The sequence below is a fragment of the Pteropus medius genome, unplaced genomic scaffold (assembly GCF_902729225.1).
Source record: "Pteropus medius unplaced genomic scaffold, Ma_sr-lr_union100, whole genome shotgun sequence".
NCBI lineage: Eukaryota > Metazoa > Chordata > Mammalia > Chiroptera > Pteropodidae > Pteropus > Pteropus medius.
In genome coordinates, this window is record NW_024354500.1 from 10,166,346 (window position 1) to 10,189,073 (window position 22,728).

The 22,728-nt window shown below is 30.6% G+C and overlaps 1 protein-coding gene and 1 pseudogene across 8 annotated transcripts in view; both read left to right on the top strand.

Moving 5' to 3' along the window:
- Positions 1–22,728, top strand: part of SNX14 (sorting nexin 14) — a 62,112-nt gene that overhangs the window by 18,253 nt on the left and 21,131 nt on the right. For 5 of the 8 annotated variants that reach the window (XM_039853262.1, XM_039853258.1, XM_039853260.1 and 2 more), the window contains exons 5-16: positions 747–790; positions 2,795–2,882; positions 6,835–6,919; positions 11,294–11,450; positions 12,439–12,514; positions 13,236–13,280; positions 13,381–13,461; positions 13,555–13,669; positions 19,229–19,384; positions 19,749–19,873; positions 20,354–20,412; positions 22,372–22,398. In XM_039853262.1, the coding sequence (XP_039709196.1) occupies positions 747–790; positions 2,795–2,882; positions 6,835–6,919; positions 11,294–11,450; positions 12,439–12,514; positions 13,236–13,280; positions 13,381–13,461; positions 13,555–13,669; positions 19,229–19,384; positions 19,749–19,873; positions 20,354–20,412; positions 22,372–22,398 (1,058 nt within the window). The remainder of the gene's footprint in view (positions 1–746; positions 791–2,794; positions 2,883–6,834; positions 6,920–11,293; positions 11,451–12,438; positions 12,515–13,235; positions 13,281–13,380; positions 13,462–13,554; positions 13,670–19,228; positions 19,385–19,748; positions 19,874–20,353; positions 20,413–22,371; positions 22,399–22,728) is intronic. The other 3 variants (XM_039853259.1, XM_039853261.1, XM_039853265.1) reach the window with 2 other exon arrangements.
- LOC120595251 (uncharacterized) lies at positions 15,921–16,036 on the top strand (annotated as a pseudogene).

Consider the following 22,728-nt stretch of genomic DNA (forward strand, 5'->3'; position numbering starts at 1 on the left):
CCTTAGTATTTAGAGAATCCCTGACCTTCATTAGTGCTGTCGGAGAAGGTATATAGGTATATAGTCAGGTTAGATACATAGTTTTGTTCCCTCCCTACTGCTTTTTAAAGTTACTAACACTGCTGCAAGTCCTTTTAAAAATTGATTCATACTGCTACACCCAGATTCAAGAAATGGAAGATTGAATACCCAGGATTTCTCTTGTTTTTCACGTATAACTTATATACTGATTTTAAATGTACAGCTAAAGTTTTCACAAAGTGAACATATCTATATAACCAGCACCCACATCAAGAAACAAAACATTATCATCAACCTAGAAGTTCCCTCATGCTCCCTTTTATTCACTAGCCTCTCTTCAAAGGAATCATCAACACCTATTTTGATCCCTTTTAAAGTCTTATCTATTTGTTTGTTTATTTTATCCTGGGACTACTGACTTTCAGAGAGAGTTAAGAATATAAAAGACTAGCCTGTTATTTTCCTTCTTGTGGGAATAGTTAGACATGTGTGTTATTTTAATAGTAATTTTTCTTTTTTATGGAATTTTATGGTTTTCAAAGTATTTTCGTATATGTTCTCTTTGACCATCACAACAATCATGTAAAGTTAACATGCCTTTTGTCATGTATATGATGTTAAAAATTGAGATAATAAAATTGGTTCTTGGTAGATATATTACTTAGTAGTAGTTTATTTTCCCAGAAGTAATTATTTAATTTTTTTTTTAAATAATTTTTATTTAGGTTCTTGAATTAGTGTTGGAAAACTTTGTTTATCCGTGGTACAGGTATGTTCTTTCTACAGGTATGTTCTTTCTATGCCTTTTTCGTTAGTATAGTGAATACCATTAAGTGAAGTGTGCTCGTGATGGGTTTTTAGTGTAGGCCAGGATTTCTCAACTTTGGCACTATTGACATTTTAGGCCAAGTAATTCTTTGTTGGGTAGTGCTGAACTGTGATTTTATAGGATATTTAAGCACCCCTGGCCTTTTCCCACGCGGTGCTAGTATCACCCCCTTTTCCTCCTAGTTGTGACCACCAAAAATGTCTTTAGAGATTGCCAAATGTTACCTGGGAGGCATAATGGCTTCACTTAACCATTGATGTGGGCAATCAATTAACAGTTTAGTGACAGTAAAGAGGAAAAATCCTAGGCTGCTTTATTTTTTATATTAGTTTTAGATATATAGTATAATGGCTAGACATTTATATAAGTGATGCCTCAGTTACTCCAGCACCATTAGAATAATATTGACTATATTCCCTATGCTGTACATCCCCATGACTTTTGTAACTACTAGTTTGTACTTCTTCATCCCTTCACCTTCTTTACCCAGCCCCCCAGCCCCTAGGCTGCTTTTTGAAAGAAAAATTATTTGTAGAATTTTTTTATCATTCCTAAATATAATGATTTACTATTGTGTATGCACTTAGTACACTTGAAATAATTGCACATTTAGAGGAAAAATTTATGTTCAGATGTGTCCTTAAATTGAAATATAATTTTAATAGAATTTTCCTGGAATATTAAGATTTTTTTCCAAAGTAATTTTGTTTCTGGTATCTGCTGTGGATGTACAAGTATCCAATACCTTGCAGAATATGGAATAACTCTAGGCCTGAAAAAAATATAGTTTGAGAATAATAAATCCAAGTTATGTTATTTAATAAACACATTTCCTTACATAAGCATCAGGTATTTAGTTATGTATTTGAACATTTATACCTAAATGACTTATAGATGTAATATTTAATGACATACCCTAATTTTATATTGATTCAGTATATTTTGAATTTTCTAATTAAATTTTAGTAGTTGAATTGATTTATAGTGTCTTAAAACAAATTTAATATCCAGTTTATATGCCATATGTTCCTGAAAAACTATTTTAACTTAGTTTTTAAATGTTAGATTCTGTCTTAAATATGGGGAATTTGCCATTTAAGTAAAGCTAATGCTGAAGCATTTTGTAAAATAAATCCTGTTATAAAGACTCCCTTGGCCCCAGCCCCTCTGCCAATGTTATGACTTTAAGACCTAAAATCTAGCTGTATTTCTAAATGTTATAGCTACTGATGCTGTAATATCCCCTTCCCTAGGGTTAATAATGGGAAACATGGTCAGTAAAATTGTCTTCCTTATTCTACCAAGGGATTTAACAGTTAGCACCATCTTCAAGTTCAGGATATCACCATTATACATCCCTTTTTGTCTTGCTTTGATTAGGGAAGTGTCCTAATTCTTCTAGGGACCTCAAGACCTCAGGATAGTGAAAAGTAGCTCCTCAGAAGAAGGTTGTCAAAATTTCCTTTTAAAAACATTTGAATTTTAGTTTTTCTTTTTTAAATAGAACACATTTTTATTTTTACCATTGGAATTCATTTATATCATTAATCTATAAATATTTTAAACTAATTTAAAAATTTATATTAATTTTATTCTATTGTTTCTCCAAAATGATTCTCTTTTGTTTCTTAGATGTTTCTTTGCTGATGCTTAGAAAATGATCTTAGTATTATAAAAATATGACTACATATATGTGGATATCTACAGAGAAATGTATAACATGACTTTATTAATAGTGATATCTTGGTACCACAATTATGGGAGACATTTATTTTCTTTTATATACGTTTCTGTCTTATTCTGTAATATAATGTGTTGTTTGTTAAACAAAAGAAAAATAGCATAAGTAAATGGACAAGAGGAAGCTCTAGACTCCTTCGTTTCTAGATAGTGAAGCTGCGTATTTCTCTGAACTTCTGAATGCTTGCTTTTCTCAATTTGAAGGGATGTAACAGATGATGAGTCCTTTGTTGATGAACTGAGGATTACATTACGGTTTTTTGCATCTGTTCTAATTCGAAGGATTCACAAGGTATGTACTTATAATGAGAAATCTGGGAATTTGAAGACTTAGTATTACTAAAGAGAGTTTTTTAAATCTTATATTTACTTTGTCCTGTACTCTGTATTTTTGCATTTTCTTTACTTTTTGGTTTTTTTTAGATTGAAAGATGAAGGGATCACTTTTTATTCATTGGTCAGTTTCACTTTAATGCTTGGCTATTTTAGTTTGTGGCAATTAGATATAAAAAGAGAACTATAAGAAAAACAGTCGTGTTCCATTTCAGTCATTTTACTGTGTAAATGGTAGTGATTATGACCCACTTAAAAATTTTTTTTGAGCCATATCTTGTGTATGTTAGGGTCTTTGCCTATAGATATACTTACGGTATATCAGCTGTAGATGCACATACTTGTCTACCGTCTTGTCAATTCAATAGAATTGACCATATTGACAAAAAAATTAGTATATAATATCTCCGCCTATAGTAGGTAAAATAAAGATAAATCTTACTAAATGTTTCTAGACCTATTTGAGAAATGAACAGTACAGTCACCCACTGTAGAAAAGAAATGCAAAAAAATGAATAAGCCGTTCATAAAGAAAAATGTAAAATGGCCAATGAATACCTGAAACCATATTGTCTCATGTCAAATAAATAGAGCTTTTTGATGAGATACCATTTTTTTTTTTTTTTTGCCTATCATGTTGGGAAAGATAAAAAAAAGAACGATACTATCTAGTAATGGTGATTGTGGGGAAACAGGCAGAGAAACTATGAATCCAAATTAATATCACGCTTACTCTGGAAGGCAGTTTGGTAATTTTTATTAAAAAGACTTAAAAATGTTTATACTCATTTAATTTTATTTTTTGATAATATATTTTAAAGAAATAATCAGTCTATGTAAAAATGTATGTTCATAAATTCATTGCAGTATAATGAAAAACTGATGTTTACTTAATATGATTGTTGGTTAATTAAATGTAATACGTGCCAGCTATAGAATTCTGTGCAGCCGTGAAAAGTCATTTTGGAAAATAGTACTTATTTACATGGGAAATTATCTTAGTCAAGTGGAAAAGGCTGGAAAATAGTACTTGTGGCATTTTTCCATTTTGAAAACAAAGCTTACATATTAAAGCTAGTTAATATGTATATTAAGGTCATGTATATCTTTATCACTGATAATACTTGTTATGGTGGTGAGTTGATGCTGACATTTGGTTCTTTCCCTGAATTTCTTTCTGTTCATCATTTATTTTTAGTGCTGAGCATTTGTCATTTTTGTAAATAGAAAAGAGTTGATAAACATGAAAAATATTGTTTAAAGAGTTCTGAGGCAATTATCTCAGTAGACAATTTAAGTGGAATAAATGATTTAGTAAGAATAACAATTGGTTGATGATAAACCATTTAAATTATAACTTAGAGTAAGTCAATAAAGTTAAATGATCAAAAAGCCGATTCATTGTGAATTCATCTATAGGTATTAGTTAATAAACAACTCTGCTATATTAGGCTTTGAGATAGCGTAGTGATTTTAAAATCATAGCACCTCATACTCAGAGTGTGCTATGTGTATTTTTGTTAATAGCTTTATTGAGATATAGTTTATATGCTTTACAATTCATTTATTTATGGTGTACAATTCTGTTTTTTCGAATATTCCCAGAGTTGGGCAACCATCACCACAATCAATTTTAGAATATTTTTATCAACCCAAAAGAGACCTCTTACCCTTTAGCCATAAACCATTGTTCGCCCACCTCCTTAGGCAACCACCAGTCTGTTTTCTATCTCTGTAGATTTGTCTGTTGTGGACATTTCATATAAATGGCCACATATAATATGTGGCCTTTTGGAACTGTTACTTGTACTTAGCGTAATGTTTTCAAGGTTTATTAATGTTGTCACATTGTAGTATATATCAGTACTCCATTCTTTTTTATGTCTGAATAATATTTCCTTGTACAGATATGCCACATATTGTTTATTCATCTGTCAGTTGATGGAACTTTGGATTGTTTCCCCTTTTTGGTTGTTAGGAATAATGCTGCCATAGCATTTATGTACAAATTTTTTTTTAGAGTGGGAGATAACATGTTTTTATTTGTCTCAGGTATGTATGTACCTAGGATTGGAATTGCTGAGTCAAATGGTAACTCTCTGTTTAACTTTTTGAGGAACTGCCAGACTGTTTTCCAAAGTGGCTGTACCATTTAATATTCCCACCAGCAGTGTATGAGGGTTCCGATTTCTCCACATCCTTGCCAGAACTGGTTGTTATCTTACTTTTTAATTCTAACCATGGTAGTATGTATGAAGTGGTATCTCACTGTCATTTTAATTTGCATTTCCCTGATTACTAATGATGTTGAGCATCTTTTCATGTGTTTATTGGCCATTCGTGTATGTTTTTTGGGGGGAAATGTCTATCAGATTCTTTGCTCATTTTTTAATGGGGTTATTTGTCTTATTATTGATTTGTAAGTGTTCATTATATTATATGTATAAGTTACAGGTAATTTATCTGATATGTGATTTGTAAATTTCTTCCATTTTTCTGGATTGTTATGCTATATAGTCTTTCTTTTATTTTATCTGTGTCACTATCCTGGGAGGTAAATGGATCATTATCATACTCATTTTCTAGAAAGTAACTTTGTCAAAGCATTAGAGGTAGTTAATGGGCAAAGAATGAAGCTTGTTCCTAATACAATGTTCTGTCCTCATACCATTGCCCGAATATTGTAAACTGACAGTTTGGGGATAAAGAAAACAAGAAATCATTTAAAGTCCAGATTTTTTTTTTTTAAAATCTAAGTTTAGTGACAAATTCATTATTTTACCATTTTGATTCTGACCTGAAGTCTCTAAAATGGAACTTACATATGAAAATTTTCATAAGTGTTCTCAGAAGACAAGATTTTATAAAATGTTTGAAAACTAAAACGTGTTGTTTATTTGATAAATATGAGAATAATTTTTAATCATTGAGTACCAAGAGGCCAGGGATAACTGAAGAGTAAAGTTATTTTGCAACAAGGCATTCTGCTAGCAAAATAACCCCTCTTATTGAATGTGCTTGATCTTACATAGCCTAAAGATATCTGTAAACTGTGCTGGGTTTTATTAGTAAATCACTAAATATTGGGGGTTTATGATCCATCATGCTTATTAGATTTATCAGCCAGCGATTTTCTTTCTTCCTTAATATGGAATTCAAAAAGAATTGAGAAGTTAACACAAAACTTAACATTGTTGTGATGCAATTTTCTCATGCCTTTAATAGTGGGAAAATATAATATGTTGAGTTTTGTGGTAGAAGATAAGCCTGTCAAAGTCCAGTAAACCCACTTTTTGGTGATTTATTTGCAATTTATTTTTAGTTACTTAATTGTTTTTGTCTCTTTTATGTGTGTACATATACGCCTACAACCCTCTTTCAATAACCTACCATAGTCACTATAGTTTCCAGCCTTTAAATTGAAAAATGTCTGTGGGGAATGATGAAACTTAATATTATTCCAAAATAGAATGCTTCCATATATCGTAAAACCAGAATTTATCTTGTAAGCTGAATGAAAAAAGTTCATTTTCAAGTAACCTTAGTAAACAAAAATTTACAGCCTCAAAGGGATGATAAGTTACTTCAAGTTTTTCCTTGAATACATTTAAAACAAACACATTAAAGAAATGTCATGAATAAAGATTATTTTGTGAGAGAAATTTGGTATCCTTATGCATATCCTTATACACATTAAAATATTTTCATTGCTGTGGTAGCAAAATTCTCTAAAGTTAAGGTTAGTATGATCCAAGAATATAAAGTGCTTTTAAATTATATTTTTGAAAGATTACAAATAATAGCTATAATTTTTAAGACCGTATATTCTAATATCTTAAACATATAGTTTCTGCCATTGTAACTTAGTGATAATTACTTTAAAAGTTTTATTTTAATGTTGAATTTTCTAGGTGGATATTCCATCTATTATAACCAAGAAACTATTAAAAGCAGCAATGAAGCATATAGAAGTGATAGTTAAAGCCAGTCAGAAAGGTAATACAGTTTTCTACTATGAAGTTTGAGTGATTTTGTTTTTATACACCAACTTTCAACTAAATATCTAAATACTGATACATTAACTGATATATTCACAATTCTGTGAGAGTATTCTTTTAAACTGAAATACTTTTCAGTAGTTTGTTAACTGTATAAGTGATTGTGAAAACTCAAGAATCTATGAAAACTAAAATATAGTTAACTTTTAGATATATTGTTGATTACTCTTGACTTTTTTTGAATGATAGTCTGTTGCCTTCATTACTTCTTCAGGGGTATATTTTAATCTCTTTCCTCTTTCTCAACAATTTCAGCAGTTTTAACCTATCCTATATACTACATATCCTATATACTGCCCATCCTATAAATTGTTACCGTGTTAATTTCACATTCCTTGTTTGTTATTTCCCTACCAAACAAAAATTAATGACTCTGTAGAGTCTAAACTGTATATTTAATTCTTTCCTATCTAGTCAAATATTTTGATCTACTCTTGTGTTTCACTGTGTATTATACTATAGCCAGAATGACCTATTTGCAGTTTCACATGTGTGTCTTGGCCTTTATACTGTCATGATTTGCACATAGCATATGTTCAGCAAATTTTTTCCGATCGAATGAATGAAATTGGGAGTTTTCTTGCTCTTTGAACAAGCTGAAATGTTCCTATTTAATAGAACTACTTATGTGCTCTATATTTGGTTCTTTGCCAAACTGATTTTCTCTGTGTTTTCATTTGGTATTCTTTGTCAATGTTTTCCCAGTATGTTCTGCAGAATACTACTTTATGTAAGATGATCATGTAGGAGAGGTTTCATGGTCATATTTTCTGGTAATTATTACATATTGTATTCCCCTTCTGGAAATTTCCAGTAAGTATTAGCATACCAAAATCTCTGAGCAGTCCTGCAGTAAAGAAATAGCTTTAACTTTGTTTAACACAGCATGTCCCAAACTCATTTGAGCATAAAACCAGTTTTCCCTTCCTCATAATATCAATCAGTATAATTAGAGTACATTTGGGCAAGTTATGTTCTAGGCAGAGTTGAATTTAAAGTAAATTATTAGTTTAATCTTTGGTATGAATAATTCCTCAGGTATGAGAAACATTTTAAATTATATATTTAAAATTTTTTTCTGTGTTCATCTTATAATGTTATAACAAGTAAAAGTAGTTTTACTTCAACATAGCTAAAAAGTATGAGTTTGAATATGTGTAATTTAATTGCTAAATAAAAAAATTAACTTTTAAAATTATTGTTGTGTTACTGGCAAAAGCATAGTAGAGACAGTAACTTCGCTGTAGCCATTTTTTCCCCCCTCTTTTAACTCTTCCTTCCCCCCACCCACTTCCACCCCTGACCTATGGATGTTGCTGTTTCTCCGTAAAGACTGACTCTCTGAAGGCGAGGCATCTCTCACGGCGTGCACCTGTGGCCTGGTGCACCCCGGGGTATGGTCTGGCATGGTCCGTGGCTCCACTTGGGGCACAAACCCAGGACCTTCTGCGTGTAAAGCAGACGTGCTAACCACTACACTATGGAGCAACCCCTGTAGCCATTTTTTTAAGGTTACTGTTAAAAAAAATATAGGAAAAGTGTTATTAGTAAATTTTATTTTTTAGAGAAATTTTAAGTTTATAGAAAAATTGAGCGGAAAGTATAGAATTCCTGTCTATCTTCTCCTTCCCCTATTATTAATATCTTGCTGTAGTCGGTACATTTGTTACAATTGATGTACCATAACGATGCATTATTATTAATTAAAGTATAGTTTTTATTAAGATTTACTCTTTTTATTGTACATTCTATGAGTTTTGACAAATGCATTCATAATGCCATCTGTCTACCATTACAATGTTGTACTGAATAGTTTCACTGTCCTAAAAATCCCCTGTGTTTCACCTATTCATCCCTCCCTCCTTTCTTTTTGAACTGCCGTCAGCCACTGATCTTCTTATTGTCTCTGTGGTTTTGCTTTTTTTAAACAAATGTCATATAGTTAGTCATATGGTAACCGTTTTAGACTGGCTTCTTTCATTGAGAAATATGCATTTAAGGCTTCTCAGGCTTCTTCATGTCTTTTCATGGCTTGATAGCTCATTTCCTTTTATTGCTCGTATTATCCATTTACCTATTGAAGGACATCTTGGTTGCTTCCACATTTTGGCAATTATGAATAAAGCTATAAACATTTGTGTGTAGGTTTTTGAGTTAGCAAAGTATTTTTTAATATAGTTTTTATTCTAAAGACAAGTTACTTTGAACTCAGCCTGTGAGTAAATGGAGTCATCTTTTTATTGTTAGTTGAATTGATCAGTTTAATAAAATCTCCAAATTATTTTGTCTCTATGAGAACGATGATACATATACACACTTCTAGACAGTCCAGTTTGACTGAAATTTATTGTTGAGTCTTTGCAAGATAAGAGTTGCTAATTTGCTACTATTCATGTAAAAATGGCCCTCAACTTAAAAAATCACTATTAAATGCTAGATTGGATTCATTAATAACATTATTATTAGTGAAATTCATATAATTAAAAGGCCAAAGAGTTTGGAGGACTCTTATTTTATCCAAAGGTTCTGGGGGTCTAAATATTATGACAGTAAATTAGATAAATATGTAAAAATGGTTCTCAATTTTAATTTTTCATTTCTTTATGAATCTATTTTCTAAATTTATGGCCCCACAATTGTGCATTACTCAGGAAATAAAGGTTTATCTCTTCATCCATATTCATCCTGATCTCTTGATGTTCTCCCCTTAATCTGCCTTTTGAGAATAATAGAGATTATATAGACGTTTTCTATCTATGTAAGTACTTCCATGGCCCTTAGAAATGTTGAATGCATATATACATTAGAAGCATTGATTAAATTTAAATTTAATAATAATTATGCATAAGGACCTTTTTCATCCTGAAGATACCTCTTTGTCATGGATTCTGGGGACTTTTTTCTTTATGGTCTGAAAACTGGTAACTGGTTAGGCAGTAGATATACTGGTGATTAGTGGAGATTAATGCATTCTCTGTTTTCTAGCATCTATATTTTGCTTATATTCTTAATTAAGGTTTTTCCCCCTTTATATTCTTTTTATCTTTTGCCTGATTCCCTTATTTTCTCATTACCTAGGACTACATATACCTCTCACATCTGACAGATGTTGAATAGATTCCAATCTAGTGATTTAATTTATATATTACGTGTGAATGGTTAATCACACCAGATATTATAATTACATATTATGCATGACAACTTTTCAGTGTTAATAACTAATAACTACTGATATAGAAATTGAGGCTGAAAGGAATTATATCATTTGTTCAAGATCATAGCTTTATTTTAAAACTGCTAATGATACACATTTTTAAAAGACTTTGGGGAATAATGCTTGGCAAATAATTGCACAATTATATAATGAAATGCATGTCTTGTAAAATCTAAGTCCTTTATTAATCCTGCTTTAGTACCTCAGGCTCAGGTAGACTTCATTTATCTTCTTTGTACTTACACTATTAGAATGCATATGTTGGTTTTTTGGTGAATGTGCTTGCATTCTCTTTCAATAAAAATAGGAGTAAATAGTCAGAAATAAATACCATTGAATTAGGGTTAAGATTCCCTTTACAAACTCCACAATTTTAAAACATGACACAGAATGCAAATAGGGGAAAGTGTGACTTGTTTTTCTCCTAGTTTTTTGAGGTCTGTAAAAAGGAGTAGCAGTACTATTATTTTTAAGTTTTAAAATACTAACTTAGTGCTTGGCCTTTTAAGAAAACTGTTATTACAACTTATCAGTTAATATTTAATAACTGTATAAGGAATTCTATACCTCTTATGTCCTTATCCTCTGGGCAGAAGATACAGAATTTAAGCAAGAAAGCTATTTTTATACCATAATCACTTTAAAAGGTTAACCTGAATGATTTTTGATGTGAAAGTCAGACAATAGAGAATTTTAAAAAGAAGGGTTTTGTATTTGCAGAGAATGAACAAGATGTCATATTTGATAACAGAAGCTTTGTGTGTGCTAGAAGATGTTTTCTGTAGTTTTTTCCATTAAAAAAAAAAAAACATTTGCTTTTGTTTAATATAATTTGTAAGGCAGTGACACAAGTTTCAATTCTTGTTTGCCAAGAGGCTAAGGGTCTTCTTATTTCAAAATTTAAAGATTTCTAACCAAGAAGAAAATCACTTTATTTTTAATCCTGTTTGTGAAAAATTTCCCAGGGCAATACATGTTGGAAAGAAAGGAGGGCTAGAAAGGAATGACTACATTAAATGATTTCTTTATTTGTTAGTGGAAATGACTGAAGTTATTTAATGTTGCTTAAATTCTTTCAATATTTATCTCTGTTTATAGTTGAAAATACAGAGTTTTTACAGCAAGCTGCTTTAGAAGAATATGGTCCAGAGCTTCATGTGGCCTTGAGGAGTCGAAGAGATGAATTACACTATTTAAGGAAACTTACCGAACTACTTTTTCCTTATGTTTTGCCTCCTAAAGCAACAGATTGCAGGTATAAGTAGACTGGATAATGTCATAGCAGTATTTGTATACCATGCCATTTGTATATTGCTCTTCTTGATCGTAATAGGAGTACACTAAAACTTGAGTTTAGCCTATGATGTGAATAATTTTTTATTTAAGAAATATAATTGATCAGGCCTTAAAATGCCATTTTAGATGCTAAGTATTCATGATGTGTTGTTTAGAATTTTTTCTTGGAAATTGAACCTGGGATATTAGATAAATATGAATAAAATTAATTTTTGTGTTTGAGGTCATTATACTTTGTTACTTCCTTGGTGGTCCTTTTAAAAGACATGTACATTATGACTTAATGGCAGAAACAGTTTGAACAAACTATAAGGACACGTTTGGGTTTGAGGTCATCCACCTGTGAAGAATAATTAGAGGTCATTTGACCCATCTTCCCTTGTTCTGGCAGGAGCATGTTTAGATTATTTCATAAAGTTACTTCATTACTCTTACCCTAATAATCCTTAGAGTAGAAACCATGGCTTATTTTTGTGAATATACTTGAAATGTTAATTTTATTTAAAATTTTTATTTTAATAAATTAAAATTTTTATCTTAACATTTTTAATGATTTTAATTACAACTTTTTATTTTAATTTATAAGATAATTTAAATATTATAATTATAAAATAATTATACTATTAAATGTGTTAGTTTTAAACATTAATTTAAATATATTAAATATTTTAAATATTCCAAGGTGTGAAATGTTTTCTAATGTTCATCTAAGTCTCTTCTGCTAAGAAAATGCTCTTTTCTCTTAAATAGTATTCTCTTTTAGCCAATTGAGGATTCTAAGTGTGGTCTGTGAACCAGTAACACAAGCATTACTTTGGAGTTTGTTAGAAATGCAGAATCTTGGGGCATACCCCAGACCTGCTGAATCGTAGTTTGCATTTTAACAAGATTTAACAAGGTAAGAACTGATGTAAATCACTAAATATATACATTATTTCTTTTTCCAGATCCCTGACCTTACTTTTGAGAGAGATCCTCTCTGGTTCGGTGTTCCTTCCTTCTTTGGATTTCCTAGCTGATCCAGTAAGACTTAAGTGTTTTTTATTTGTGGTTAAAATTTATCATCTTCAATGTTTTCATATGTACAGTTCAGTGGTAGTAAGTACATTTATAATGTTGAGCAACCATCACTACCATCCATCTCCATAGCTCTTTTCATCTTAAAAAACTAAAACTCTGTACCCATTATACAATAGTTTATTCCTCCCTCCCCTCAGCCCCTGGTAATCATCACTGTACTTCCTGCTTCTATGAATTTGACTGCTCTAGATACCTCATATAAGTGAAATCATCCGTATTTGTCTTTTTGCTACTGGTTTATTTCACTTAGCATAATGTCCTCAAAGTTCGCCTATGTTGTAGCATATGTTGAAATTTCCTTGCCTTTCAAGGCTGAATAATATTCATTGCAGATATATAAAACATTTTGCTTATTCATCCATCCATTGATAGACTCTTGAGTTGCTTTTGATCCAGTAAGATTTTGAAGAAGTAGGAATATTTTATAAACATTTTAAATGCCAAAGTCAGGATAACTTTTTTTTGCCCATTTTCATAAAAGGTGAGGTTATTCATTGTAGAGTTTTTAAAAGTCTTTCCATACTACATACGTACAGATGCTTTGCCACTGCTCCGTTTGTTTCTTCATTTTTTTAATAACTTACATATGATAAAAACTTATGAGAATTCTGGACAGAATATAATAATGGAATTATTTTGACCTGTGTTTATGATTTTCCATTAGGATACTGTGAATCATTTGCTTATCATCTTCATAGTTGACAGTCCAGTGAGTATTGAATGTATTAAAAAATACTTCACATTGCACTGAATTTTCATTCTTACCTGTCAAGTCAGTGACAATCTTAATGAATTAATTCTCTTCAAAGCCTGAAAAAGCAACCGAACCGCCTTCCCCTTTGGTTCCATTCTTGCAGAAATTTGCAGAACCTAGAAATAAAAAGCCATCTGTAAGTATTTTCAACAATAACTTACATTAGTTTTGATAAAAACAATTTTATCATATATTTATATAGCCTTGACTCCTTCTATATTGTATCTAGGTGCTGAAGTTGGAATTGAAGCAAATCAGAGAGCAACAAGATCTCTTATTTCGTTTTATGAACTTTCTGAAACAAGAAGGAGCAGTACACGTGTTGCAAATTTGTCTGACTGTGGGTGAGGCTTACCTTTGTAATTTATGAAAGTCATGTTAAAACTTTTTAATATATTTGATGTTATAGTTGTCCTCTACCATTGTACTAAATTTCATTTACTAGATATTCTAAAAGCTCCTATGAGTTGTCTCTCAAGTGTTGACTCCTTTCCAGATTGGGACATAATCTTTAACTGACTTCAGTTAAATCCTATTATTGGCAAAGAAAAACTACTGAAAATTGAATATAATGAAAATATATTAGTTTTTGTTAAGGATTATTTTGATTGATCAAATACAAAAATGTTTTATTTTTATTTTAAGCTCTATAATATCTTGCATTATTGGATTTATGAGACATTTATGGACTTTGAAAGATTATTTTCTAATGTACCTAATTTCTTTTTTAAATATAACTTTCTAAAAATTTAAGTATAATTTACACATGAAACTCATAGAACTTAAATGAACAGTTTGATCGGTTTTGACAAATCAATACATCTGCACAACCTACTCCTTTATCAAGATATAGAACATTTAATCACCCCAAAAATTTCCTTGAGAGCCCTTCCCAAATGGGATCCACACCTGCTCCCACTCCTGCCAAAACAATCACTGGTCTCATTTCTCTCACCATAGAGTTTTGCCTGTACAATTTCCTTACATAAATGGAATCACATAATATGTACTCTTTTGTGCCTAGCTTCATTGATTCAGAGCAATGCTTTTTAAGATTGACCCATGTTGCTCTATAGTTGAGTAGTTTGCTCTATTTATTGCTAAGTTATATTCCTTTATATGACTATACCACAGTTTCTTTATCCATTCTCCTTGTCTATGAATATCCAGACTATTTCCATATGGGGGTATTATGTATAAAGTTGCTATGAACATCCTTGTACAAGGCTTTCTGTTGGGCATATAATAACAAAGTAGAACTGCAGGGTCACAGGATAGATCTATGTTTAATTTTATAAGAAACTGCCATATCGTTTTTCAAAGTGGCTTTACTGTTTTTTTCCCTTTACCAGTGTGTGAATTTCGGTTGCTCTATATCTTTACTAAAATTTGGTGGTGTATATATTTTTTAAATTTAGCCAGCTTAGTGGATATATGGTGATATATTATTGTGCTTTTAATTTGCATTTCTCTAATGACTAAAGATGTTGAACACTTTATCATATGTTTATTGGCCATATGAATATCTTCCTATGAAAATGTTTAAGTCTTTTGCCTGATTTTTATTGAATTGTTTTCCTTTTTATCATTAAATTATAGGAATTCTTTACATATTCTAAATACAAGTCTTTTGTCAGATATAAGTGTTATGAATATATTTTTCTAGACTATGGCTTGGCTTTTCGTTTTTTGAATAGTGTGTTTTGATGAGCAGTTTTTAAATTTTTAAATTTTGGTTAAGTTCAGTCTATCTATTTTTAATTTTATGGTTAGTGCTTTCTGAGAGTTCCCTAAGCAATCATGGCCTACCCTAAGTCAAGATACTTGTCTGTTTTTCTCAAGATGCATTATAATTTTATTTTTTGCATGTAGGTTTATGATCTCTCTAGAAATAATATTTTTGTTGGTATTAGAGATGGAGATTCATTTTTTCCTCTGTATGAATATCCAGTTTTTCTAATACCTGTTTTTTGAAGAGACATTTCTTTCCCTTCTTGAATGATTTGGCATCTTTGTCAAATCATTTGATCATATATATGGGTATATTTCTGGGTTCCGTTCTTTTTCTTTGATCCACATGTCTTTTGAGGGAGGGTTCGATATCATAGTCTTGATTATTTTGGCTCTATAGTAATCTTGAAATCAGGTGGTCTAAGGCCTCCTACTTCATTCTTTTTTAAGACTGTTTTGGCTAGTTTAGGTTCTTTGCATTTCTATATAAATTTTAGAATCAGACCACCAGCCTCCACACACATAGACACAACACACACAACACACACACACACACACACACACACACACACACACACACACCACCACCCCCGCTTGGATTTTTTGATTGGATTGCACTGAATCTGTAGATCAACTTGGAGAGTAATGATGTTTCAACAATATATAGGTTTCCAATGCATGAATATATTATATTTTTTCATTCATTTAAGTCTTATTTAATTTCCATAATGTTTTATAGTTTCCACTTGGGTTTTTATGTTTTTAGAAGTATTTGCAGGACGTGGTTTCATAGTGTAGCAGTTAGCACATCTGCTTTACACACAGAAGGTCCTGGGTTCGCGCCCCAGTGGAGCCACAGTCCATGGCTATGGCCATGCCACCCTGAACAAGCCCAGTGTCTGATCTCGGAAGCTAAGCAGGGTCAGGCCTGGTTAGTACTTGGATGGGAGACCACCCAGGAAGACCAGGTGCTGTAGGCATAAATAATAATTAAAAAAAAAAAAAAAGTATTTGCAACTGGTATTTAAAATAATTTTTCAAATTGTTTGTTGCTGATATACAGAAATAGAATTGATTTCTTGCATATTGACTTTATATCTTGCAACACAGCTAAATTCATTAATTAGTTCTAGTAGCTTTTTTGTAGATTTCCTTAGGATTTTCTACATACACAATCATGTCATTTGTGAATACACAGTTTTACTTTTTCCTTTGTAATGTTTATGCCCTTTATTATTTTTTTTCTTGCCTATTGCAATGATTGGGACCATCACTACAGTGTTTAGTTGAAGTGGTGAGAGCTGAAATCCTAGCTTTATTCCTGATCTTAGGGGGAAATCATTTAGTGTTATACCATTAAGTATGATATTTGTCTGTGTTTGTAGATTATCTTTTATCAAATTGGGAAAGTTTCCTTCTGTTCCTGGGTTGCTCAGAATTTTTATCATGAATAAGTATTGAATTATTTTGAATGCTTTTAGTTCATCTCAGTAACGTATTTTATTGTCACCAAGTTATTCCTAATGTTCTCTTATTATGGAGCTATAGTAATGTCCCCACTTCATGGGTAATTTGTACTTTTCTTTTTCACTTATCAAATTTATTAGTATTTTCGATTTGCTTATATTCTCCTTTTTTAAAATTTTCATTTTCTTTTACTAACCTTGAGCCTAGTTTGCACTTCTTTTTCTAGTTTAAGGAGAAAGCACCGATGATTAATTGGTAAAGCTTATCTTCTTAATATAGGCATTTAAAGTTATAAGTTTCTATAAATTGCTATAGCTGAATTCCAAAATTTTTGATATGTTATGTTTTTTATTGTCACTCAGTTTGAAATATTTTCAAAATTCCCTGTGGCTTATTTTATGGTTTATTTTTTTCCCTTGGGTTATTTTGTAGTGTATTGTTAAATTTACAGAGATTTGGGGATTTTTCAGATATATTATTGTGATTCATTTCTAATTTAATACTATTCTTATCAGACAGTATGTTCTCTGTGATTTCAATAATTTGGCATTTATTGTTTTATGGTCTGTCTTAATGTATGTTCTATGTGTATGTGAGAAGAACATCTGTTTTGCTGTATTGGGTAGCATTCTATAAATATCAGTTAGGTTAAATTGATGGATTGTATTCAAATACTCTATTCTTTTTGATTTTTTAATGGATTTGCTACTTCTCCCTTTCATTTTGTTAATTTTTTTTCATGTATTTTGAAATTATTAGGTGCAGACACATTTAAGATTGTTATATCTTGATGAATTTATCCTTTTATCATTATAAAATGCTTTTTATTTCTGGCAATTCTGTCTTGAAGTCTACTTTGATATTAATGTAGCTACACCATCTTTACACTTGAGTTTACACTGCATGTCTTTTTTATCTATATTTCTTGTAAACAGCATATAGTTAAATCTTGCTTTAAAAAATCTAGTTAGACAATCTTTGCTTTTTAATTGCAATGTGTAGTACTTTTACACTTAATATAATTATTGTATGTTTATTGTTAGGTCTTCTATCTTGGTGTTTTGTATTTGTTTCATATAGTCTTCTTTTCCTTCTTTCTTACCTTTCTGTGGGTTACTTGAGTATTTTTTAGTATTCCATTTTATCTCCTCTTGACTTTTTATTTATGTCTCCTCTTCTATTTTTTAAGTAGTTGCTCAGAGATTATATTATGCGTTTTTCATTTATCACAGTCTTCACTTAAAAATATTTGACTGCTTCAGGAACAATACAAGAACCTCGGTATGCCTCAAATTATCCCCGTCATACCCGTTGTGCTTGTTAACATATATTTTAATTTTGTGTAGGCTAGAAGTCTACAGTACATTGTTATTTATTTATTAAAGAGCCAAGTCTCTCTCTCTCTCTCTCTCTCACACACACACACACACACACACATACGTGTGCGTGCGCGCACACACACACTGGCAGTAATAGTTACTGGCATATTTGCCTTTCGTACTCTTTATTCCCTTCTGTAGAACCAGGTTTCTGTTACCATTTTTCTTCTGCTTAAAGAAATCTTTATCACATTTCTGAGAGTACCAGTGTGCTGGAGGGAAATTCTCTTAGCTTATGTCTGTGTGAAGAGATGTTTATTTTGTCTTTATTTTTGGAGGATATTTTTATGGTATATAGAATTTTAGGTTGACATTTTGTTTTCTTTCTGTACTTTAAAGCCATTCTTCCATTGTCTTTTAGACAATACCTTTGTTTCTAATGAGAAATTAGTGTCCATTCTTAGATTTGTATCCCTTTTCTCTCTGACTGATTTTACAATTTTCTCTTTAATTTTGGTTTTCAGCAATTTGACTATCATGTGTAGTTTTCTTTTTTCTTTTTTTTTTTTTTTAAATTTTCTTTGGATTTTACCGAGTCTCGGATATGTGGATTAGTGTCTTTCATCATTTTTAAAAAATCTTGGCTGTCATCTCTTTAGATATTCTGCCTCATTTTCTCTCTCCTTTCCTTTTGAGACTCCAATTATATGAATTTTCTGTCATCCTAAAGACCTTATATGTTCTATTCTATTTTTTTTTTTTTTAAATCCTTTCTTTCTTTCCTCTCTTTTTCTCTTTGGACAATTAAGAATTAAGGGGTGAGCTCCATATTAGCAACTCTTGTCATAAAAGAAAGGCAGTCAGTATTTTGGCTATTCAAATGCTATTACCTGTCGTTTTAGAAAAAAAGATTAATTTGTTCAGACTCTCAACTCCATCACTAGTTTGTAGTCTTCATGTTTAAAGGAAATATTGTTTAAAAACTTAACTGGAACTAAAAATAAAAGCCTTAGTTTTTCCTGTTATTTAGAGAATCAGATTTCAAAATATTAAAGATTCTTGGTATAAGAAATTACCCAATATGTTCTTTAAAGAATACTTTAGAAATGTGTACTACTCTTAATTTTAGGAAAGTTATGTTGCTATGTAAATATTTACATATTTTTTATTAGTGCGTAAAATATTTGGGTGACCGAGTTTTTCTTTCATCTGAGTAGTTATTTTAGTCCCAATTAAATCTTTCTAAAGAGCTTTAAAATGATGAGTAGTTTGTTTATAATTGTTGCTTTTAATATTGACTACAATTAAACTATGAACATGAAGTTTTCATGAATAGTTATATGTTAAAATAATTCATTTTTTCTTTACTCTTGTCTAATTTGCTAGAGGAATTCAATGATAGAATTTTGAGACCAGAGTTATCAAACGATGAAATGCTATCTCTTCATGAGGAGTTGCAGAAGATTTATAAAACATACTGTTTGGATGAAAGTGTTGACAAAATTCGATTTGATCCCTTCATTGTAGAAGAGATTCAAAAAAGTAAGTCAAAGATGATGCTGAAAATGGATTCTATAGCTTTTTACAGTTTTCAGAGTTTTCTCATGTATTCTATTATTGTAATAGCCATGTAACACACGAGCAGCCATTATCCTATTTTACTAACAAGATGAAAGCTTTGATGAAGAAACTTATTCACAATTCACATAACTAATATTTGCCAGACCTGGAGCTTGGATATTTCAATTCCTCATTCTAGGGTGAATTCTATACCTTATAGTGGATTTTCTGCAAAACGTGGTTTTAGGACTTTTTGTGTGCTATTTCACTGTCATGCATTTAAACTAATTTATAATGTATTTATGCTATTCATAAATAACTTCTACAATATAATTTTTTTAAATAGTTGCTGAAGGCCCATATATAGATGTTGTGAAACTTCAAACTATGAGATGTCTTTTCGAAGCATATGAACATGTACTTTCTCTGTTGGAGAATGTGTTTACTCCTATGTTCTGCCACAGTGATGAGGTAAGTTAAAATTTTAATCTTGTTTGAGGATTTTTCTGTAAAATTTAATAATGACTTGATATCATTATGTGAGTGATTAAAATAATAAACAGAAAACTAAAATATGATTAAGAAAGTGAATACTCTTTTTTACTACATAACTTAATGGAGATTAGAAGTTGATTGTAAATATAATTCTCAATGCCAAAATCATGTTGTATATATGTGACTACGTAGATTGTGACCAAATTTGGCCATTTGCCTGAGTAGCTTTGTGATACTATGACATAATAGGAAGCACATTCTTCTTACATATACATTATTTATAGACCCATGGAAATCAAATGGCTTGAATATCTCTATTTGCAATATTTTAATTCTTATCTATTTGACTGTGGTTGTATTCACTTGGTTTAAATAACATTTTCTTTATACTGGGAAGTGCTGTGGTAATGTTTCAATATTAAATGTTAGTTTAATAAATCATAATTATTTTTGAAGTATTTCAGACAACTTTTAAGAGGCGCAGAATCACCAACACGCAATTCAAAATTCAACAGGTAGATATATTTAATCATATATATGTTTTATTTTTTTACTTGGTGATGCTAATCATTCTGTGATAGCATCACTGTCTTTATTAGCTATTTTTCTGTGAATATATGGTTCTATTGCTACCTAAGTAGACATTTTACTAAGGAACTGTGGAACTATACTACATACAGTAACCAAAATGCTTGAAATTCTTTTAGAAAAATTTAGCGAGATACACACCCTTGCCTTGTTAATCTTATAGTTAATACACATTAGTACTTGATTACCTGTTTTATTGGAGATTATGGACTGCATGCATAAATGAAATTCACCAATAATTCAAATTTTTTCCCCATAGGGAGCACTTTTTATTAGAGAACTTACTCGTTATAAAAGTGGAGAGATTTTTCTCTTTCCTTTCTGGCTCTCCAGAAATATAAGTATGCAGTTAAATGAACTAACGAAAGGTAACAGAAGAGAGAAACTTTATCCATTTATAAACTAAATAATTAATGTCTTGATTTGTCCTTTAATTGTTATATGTATGAAAATTGATATAGGTATCAAATCTGTAAATATACAGGGTATTCACATTGCTCTCAACACCTAGTTTGTCAGAGCAAGGATCCAATAAATATATAAATAAATTGGAAATGTAGTACAAAGAGAGAAGTAGATAGAAAATGGAGTAGTTCTTTTAGATGGAACAAAGAAAAATCTGAAAACCTTAGCCATGGGGGAATATATTACATTTTTTGACATAACCAAGGGTGTAGAAATAGTTTTGAATTTTTTCGAATGTTAAATATTAATTCTTACATAATGCCTCAGTATAAGTAGTATACATGTAATAACTTTTCTGAAAGGTGGAAAATATGTTTATGCTTCTTTGTAAAAATATCACTTTTTTCTTAAGAGTTTATATATTATAGCCATGAAACATAGACTTTAACAAAAGTTGCATCCATGCTATTTAAAATAGCATTTTTTGCCCAATTCATGTGCCTTTCACTTGAATACTTTTCCAAGACTTTTATCACATTTCCCAGCATCAGTTGAGAAGCAGATGAAATTTGTCCCCGTTTATAGACTTAAGCTGTTGCGATTAATAGGACTTAATAGAAACTCTTATATATATAAGGCAAAATAGTTCTTTGAATTTATAAATCTGCTGAGTAGCTAAATCTAAGGGTCTTAACTTCAGAGATGGATAGCAAATAAAGTAAGCTTTTCTGTATATTGACCTGACTCTAATATTAACTGTCAGTCTTGTCAGGACTCTGCTTCTGTGATACTTAATGACTCATTTACTGACTGTATAGAATAAAGAAAAGACTTTCCTAACATTCTTTCATTGAATAGAGCAGCATTGCTGTTACATGACTTAAAATATGTAAAGTATATATGTACTTTATTTACATTCTATTTAATTGTATCTTAAAAGTAAAATTTTAATGCATATCCTGTTTCATTTCATGCTCAAAGCACAACTTAAAAAACATTTAGAGATCTTTTAAATTTGCTTCTTAGCTTAAAATATACTTTTTAAAATATGCAAACTAAAAATGTGCAAAGCACGCATAATTATATCTAATATGGACATGTATTCCATGATGTGGAAAGTACAAGTTTTTTTCCTGTGCCAAGTTTTTGGTGGCTTAGTCTCTGCATACTTTCCACTGCGTCAAACAAATAGTATGCCTAAATGAAGGCAAAAAATACAGAATTATTTCCTGACATATTGAGTTTTTAAGAACTTCTTTTTAATGATGTAGAATTCATACTCCCACACCCTCAAAACAGTTAGTACTTTGTTTCCTTTATTATGTTATTCATGAGACTGCCTTATCTTTACAAAAATGAATGCTGTCTACCTGTGTAACTTTTAAGCTTTAAATTTTTGTTTTGTGTTCTAAAGTGATACTTGTTTAATGCCTGGGCATTCTTTCCTTTCTTTATATAATTTCACATATCTGTTATTGCAGAGGTAGCCAAAGTTTGGATGATTTTCGGTAAGTTTTGAGATAGCATGTGATTCTTTTCTGTATAAGTTATCTGTTTAAGTCCAGAAAGTACACCCCAGTTAAGTACAACTAAGAAGAAAAATAATGAAACACTGGCTATTACTGCCTTTATATCAACTGTTTGGGATATCCTTTTAAAATTAACCTGTACTTTGATTCTAGATATCTCCTTTTTGAAATAACATGATATATGTCATCATAAAATAAAAATGTTAGTATAAAAATAAAATGAAAAAGCCTAGCTTTTCTACGTTATTGATTCTTTTTTTTTTGTTACTGATTTTGCTAAATTACTTTTAGAATTGTTTGTATTTAAAG